Source organism: Nicotiana sylvestris, chromosome 9 (genome assembly GCF_000393655.2).
Source record: "Nicotiana sylvestris chromosome 9, ASM39365v2, whole genome shotgun sequence".
NCBI classification, from domain to species: domain Eukaryota; kingdom Viridiplantae; phylum Streptophyta; class Magnoliopsida; order Solanales; family Solanaceae; genus Nicotiana; species Nicotiana sylvestris.
The window spans coordinates 30,535,654-30,542,377 of NC_091065.1; the positions used below are offsets into that span (position 1 = coordinate 30,535,654).

At 33.2% G+C, this 6,724-nt stretch overlaps 1 protein-coding gene across 1 annotated transcript; it reads left to right on the plus strand.

Annotated features, from left to right (window-relative positions):
• Positions 1-5,253: 5,253 nt before the first annotated feature.
• LOC138876829 (uncharacterized) lies at positions 5,254-6,462 on the plus strand. The gene has a single exon (XM_070155786.1). The coding sequence runs from the start codon at positions 5,254-5,256 to the stop codon at positions 6,460-6,462; it is 1,209 nt and encodes a 402-aa protein (XP_070011887.1).
• Positions 6,463-6,724: the final 262 nt, after the last annotated feature.

Below are 6,724 nucleotides of genomic sequence, written 5' to 3' on the forward strand. Positions count from 1 at the left end.
CTTCCTCCCTGTGATGCCGTATTACCTTTCCTCTCAAAAAAAGGCTCCTCTAGAAATTGAAATCGGACTATCTTTGATCTAAAATCAACGTTGGCATGACAAGAAGCCAACCAATCCATACCCATTATAACATCAAATTCTATCATATCTAACTCGATTAGGTCCGCTATGGTAGATCTACTATGAACTACTATTATGCAACCCTTATATACTCGTTTAGCTATCACTGAGTCCCCAGCAGGTGTTGACACCTCAAAAGGTTAACCAATTCAGGTTTTATTCCAAACATATTAGAAACTAATGGAGTAACATATGATAAGGTGGAAGCTGGGTTAATCAGTGCATATATATCATATAAGGAGACTGATAATATACCTATAATAAAATCAGGTGATAACTCCTGGTCCTGTCACCCTGCCAACACATAAATGCGGTTTTGAGGATTGCTCGAGCTAGATTCTATGCCTCTACCTCTACCACGACTCGTTGGTACTTGTGGACCTTGACCAGGGGGGCGTACTAATGATGATAAACCAGCTACAGATCCCTCTAGCTAAGCTAAGCGTGCATCACCTCTCATTGGGCAATCCCTCATAATGTGGCCCAGATAACCACAAGTATAACAAACACCTAATCCTATACGACACTACCCAGTATGCTTCTTACCACATTGAGCACATCATGGCAAGGGCGGCCTCATATGACCTGACTCACCCCTATACTTAGAACCTGAGGCATTGAAACTCAAACCAGACCGTGAATATGTGGAACGATCAAATATCTTATCGCCAAATTGAGGGGGTGCACTAGTCGATGGCTGGGCTGGATATCTTGGGTACTATTGCCTTTGGCCGCCTCTAAATTCACCAGAAGGACCCGAAGACCTTGCTCTTTTATTTTGGGCCCTGTCATGCTCACGATCGGCACTCTATTTCTGCTAATGCTCCTCTACACCCTGAGATTATGCCTGAATACGAGAAATATCCATGTCTGGATAAAGTGAGACCAACATACAATTATTAATAAAGCGAGGTTCTAATCTCATCACGAACATGTGAACCCAATCCTTCATCTTAGGTACAATAGTTGGAGCATACATAGCCAATAAATCAAACTAAAGATTGTACTCCCAAACACTCATGTTACCCTACCGAAGGGTCAAGAACCTATCAACTCTGGCCCGTCTAAGCTCCGGTGGTAGATAATGATGAAGAAAAGTTTCTGTAAACTCCTGCCATACTGCTAGAGGGTATTCTAACACCTGGACAATTACCAAGACTAGTACCAATTAACTGCAACATTTCAGAGACTATAGGAAGCTAGCTCAGCTAACTCAATCGCAATGGTCGTCATTACCTTAACGTCCTCTGCATCCTATCAATAAATAACCAAGGGTCCTCATTGGGATCTTCCCCGGTGAATATTGGAGGGTCTAAATTAATGAAATCTCGAACCCTCGCACTGATGGACCTATTAGCAGGATCAATACCTACTTCCTGATATTGAGCCTGTACGACTACTAATCGGGTCAATAACTGAATATCATCTCTCATATCCTGACCTGGTGCATCTGGCTAGGGAGATGGAAATACAAGGGCGAGCGTTGGAGCTGGTGCCTCTCGAAACACTTCTGGAAAGGGTGAGGTATGTGAGGTTTGAGATAGAATCTCACTATGAGACTCTCCTCGAGCCTCGATACCTCGTAGCGCTCAACTAATAGTCTCACCAGCCACGAACTTTCCCTTTTGGGCTGTTATAGTCTTTCGAGGCATCGCTAAAAATATAACATATCATTATGAACATGAATTTATATCGCGCGATCTAAGACAAAACGAGAGGATAACATATTATATATCTTTTAGAATCTTATTTATAAGTGTGGTGCACAACACACCCATAAACAAGACTCTAGTAGACACAGTCTATAGAAAACCATAGGACAAAACTGCTTTAATACCACTTTTGTCACGACCCAAACCAATGAGCTGCGATAGGGGCCCGAGTCGTACCTGTCAAACACCCCTAATCTTGTGTCTATGTAAACATGAATAACATCTGCTGAATTATGAGAATAATATTGTTACACCCCATGTTTTCATATATGAGAGTATTCATATGTCAATTGATGTAAGGTCAAAAATGAGATCAAATTTTAAAGTACATAAAGTAAGTTAATCATGTTACAATGGAGGTTACATATCATGAATACCATGTACCAAGAGGGTTTGAAGGCTTAGCAGCTAAATGAATTGAAGAAAATAAGTTTCGTCGAAAGCCGAAAAAGCTGAAAATGTTGTAACATGTACTTTTGGGGCGAGAATAGGGTGTTTAAAATTATGAGGAGATTATGTTATGAGTTATTTTAGTCGTATGATGGACATGTGTTATGATTTGAAGTCAAGCGAGTTGTGGAACAAAATTTGAAAAAGGTCATCACAAGTTGCATTAATAAAATATGTACACTTAGGAGGAACGGAGATCCTAATAAAAGCATGTTTTAGGGAAGGAATAGATACCCCTATAGAAATATACTTGGCAGATGATAGGATTGTACAACCTATAGAAAAGAGTATAATAAGTGCTGTAAGAGGTAACTTAATATACCAAAAATTTAAATTTATAGTAAGTGCTAACTATTCAGTAGCAGTAGATGATAAAAATATAGATAAATCATTAGTATTATACTGGAAAATGTCTGGAATAGAATTAGCACCAGGAAGTAAAATATTCACAGCAAGATGTAAAAATCTATATGTCTTAACAACAAAACATAAGATAACAGCTAAAAATAAAATAAATAAAATAAAAATAGAAAATCCATTCGAAAGAATAGTATCAGTTATAGACAACAATGATTACAGTTATACAGAAATAGACATGGATGAAGATTTAGAAATAGTAAAAGAAAGATTAAGCACATCAAAACGAATAAATAATGAAATGCCAGAAACATCATCAAGAAGTACATCAAAAAGAATAAATTATACCACTCCACAAAAATTAATAGAACAAAAAATAGAAGAAATAAACCCACATCATTATTATATAACAGGAATAATGGACCAAAGAAAATATTTAATACTAATAAATACAGGGCAGGAAGAGAATTATGTTATAAGAGAACTAATACCAGAACAAGAGATAGTAACAATAGAACAACAAAATTCAGAACTACCAAAAGCGTTAAGAAAAAACGAAGAAACAACTGAAAAGGAATTAATTATTGGAGGAATACCAATATTAATAAATTTTAAAATATATCAAGGAGATAAAAATATTACACTAGGGATAAAATGGTTAGAAAAAGTCAAACCATATAAATTAGAAGATAGGCAATTAACAATAAGTTATGAAAATAAGAAAATAATAATAAAAAGAACTTTGATATAATGCCAAAGATATACATACTTTCCAAAATAATAGTAGAAGGATATTATAATAGATATTATACACCTATGGTGGATACAGGAGCAGAAGCTAATATGTGTAGACATAATTGTTTACCAGAAAGTAAATGGGAAAAGCTAAAAAACCCCATAGTAGTAACAGGATTTAATAATGAAGGAAGTATGATAACATATAAAGCAAGAAATATAAAAATACAAATATGGGATAAAATATTAACCATAGAAGAAATATATAGTTACGAATTCACAAATAAAGATATATTATTAGGAATGCCATTTTTAGATAAATTATACCCACATATTATAACAAAAACACATTGGTGGTTTACTACCCCGTGTAAACAAAAATTAGGAGCAAAAAGAGTAAATAATAAAGTAAGAAAAACAACACCCTGGATTAAAGGAAGTGAAAAGATTACCCAAAAATTAGAAAATGTAATACAAAGTAACCATAATATAGAGATAATCATTTTCTCCATAAATAAGATAAAACCACTACAAGATAAACTAGAATTACTATATAATGATAATCCACTCCAAGGATGGGAAAAACATCAAACAAAAATAAAGATTGAACTAATAGATGAAAATAGCATAATAACACAAAAACCTTTAAAATACAATTTTAATGATTTAACAGAATTTAAAATGCATATAAAAGAATTATTAGATAATAACTACATACAAGAAAGTAATAGTAAACATACTAGCCCAGCATTTATAGTAAATAAGCATAGTGAACAAAAAAGAGGAAAAAGCCGTATGGTTATAGATTATAGAAACTTAAATGCAAAAACAAAAACATATAATTATCCGATACCAAATAAAATACTAAAAATTAGACAAATACAAGGATATAACTATTTTAGTAAATTTGACTGTAAATCAGGATTTTACCATTTAAAACTAGAAGATGAATCTAAAAAGTTAACAGCATTCACAGTACCACAAGGATTTTACGAATGGAACGTATTACCTTTTGGATATAAAAATGCACCAGGTAGGTATCAACATTTTATGGATAATTACTTCAACCAATTAGAAAATTGTATAATATATATAGATGATATATTGCTATATTCTAGAACAGAGAACGAACATATAAAACTACTAGAAAAATTCATACACATTGTAGAAATATCAGGAATAAGTTTAAGTAAAAAGAAAGCAGAAGTAATGAAAAATCAAATAGAATTTTTAGGTATACAAATAGATAAAAACGGAATAAAAATGCAAACCCATGTAGTACAAAAAATAATTAACTTGAATGAAACACTTGATACAAAAAAGAAGTTACAATCATTTTTAGGATTGGTTAACCAAGTAAGAGAATATATTCCTAAATTAGCAGAAAACTTAAAACCATTACAGAAAAAATTAAAAAAGGACATAGAATATCATTTTGACGAAAAAGATAAAATACATATACAGAAGATAAAAAATATGTGTAAAAAATTACCAAAACTATATTTTCCAGATGAAAAGAAACAATTTACATATATTGTAGAAACTGATTCTAGTGATCACAGCTACGGAGGAGTTCTAAAATATAAATATGATAATGAAAAAATTGAACACCATTGTAGATATTATTCCGGATCATACACGGAACCACAATTAAAATGGGAAATAAATAGGAAAGAACTATTTGGATTATATAAATGTTTGTTAGCATTTGAGCCATATATTGTTTATAACAAATTTATAGTAAGAACAGATAATACACAAGTAAAATGGTGGATAACTCGGAAAGTACAGGATTCAGTAACTACAAAGGAAATAAGGAGACTTGTATTAAATATACAAAATTTTACATTTACAATTGAAGTAATACGGACTGACAAGAATGTTATTGCAGACTACCTATCAAGACAAAGGTACCCAAACAGATGAAAGCCAAGAATCAAAAGACATATTTACAATCCTTACTACTCTATCCTTACAGATGGAGAGTATGGGAAAAAGATTACAACAGCTAGAAAGTCAGCAGCATGACTATAAAAATGCGGAGCTAAGTCAATCGGAAGACTCTAAACTTCCAGAGGTAGAAGGAGACGTTGGGAAACTCCAAAAAACCCATAACACAGTTGCTTTATATACAGCTGCAGGTACAAGCAAACAAGTTAGCAAAAAGCCACATATCAATGTAAACCTAAATACCGTATTTGATAAGCCATTTACATCAAAAAAGCCAAGAGAAGCAATAGTTATAGCCCCACAAACTTCAACCTATGCTAATAGCCTACACCACAACAAAAAGGTATATAACCATATTACTCAAACATATATTGAGAATATATATAAAATCCAGACATTTCTGAACCTAAACCCTAGATCAACAACTACTACAGATCCAACACAAGATTATGTAACCCAAAAACTACAGGGATATAATAGGCTTATAGCCCAGCCAAAAACAAAAGCAAACCTAGTAAAAACATGTTACAACTACGGACTACTTAGCACAGTATATACCCATGACGGAGAAGAAATAATTGGAATACCAGAGCTATACAAAGCATTTGTCACCTTCAAGAGAATTACAAAAGGCAACCTATTCTTCATCAAATTCTACACAGCACCAGCGGAAATACTATATGATGAAATAAAACCCATAATACAGGTGATAAAGATAGGACTAACACGAGATATGATAATACCAGAAGAGATAGAGAAACAACCCGAGATACAGAAAATGGAGATACCAAGTTTCTATGCTAATAAAAGAATAATTGGTATAGCAACTATTATTCAAGAACTAGCTAACAATTATCTACAAGGAAATGCTATCTGGAGCTACTATTCCAGAGACCAATTGATGATATATGCCAACTCGAAGGAACTACGACAAGGAGATATGGATGAAGTCCAGAAATGGATTTTATCATTATTAAAACCAGAAATGCAACCAACTACCAGAGCATTGAAAAAAGAATTTATTTCAAACGAGTTATTAACAAGATACTGCAAACTAGTAGGACACAAATATCCAGACCACATATGTTCAAAGTGCAACGGAGATGATAACTATGTACCAGAAGTCCAACTAGAATGAAGGTATCAACAAGAAGACAAAAGAAGAAGACAGCTACTGGAAACATATAATGTAAAGTAAATAGTACTAGTCGCATTCATGAACAGTAAAGGTCGTTCATGAATAGTAAGAGTCATAAAGTAAATAGTATATGTCATAATCATGAACAGTAAAGGTCGTTCATGAATAGTAAGAGTCATAAAGTAAATAGTATATGTCATAATCATGAACAGTAAAGGTCGTTCATGAATAGTAGGAGTCATTTGTAAACAGTAAGAGTCGT

What these genes read in the sequence shown, in the direction of transcription:
- LOC138876829 (XM_070155786.1), top strand. Translation starts at nt 5,254, where the DNA reads ATGTTATTGCAGACTACCTATCAAGACAAAGGTACCCAAACAGATGAA.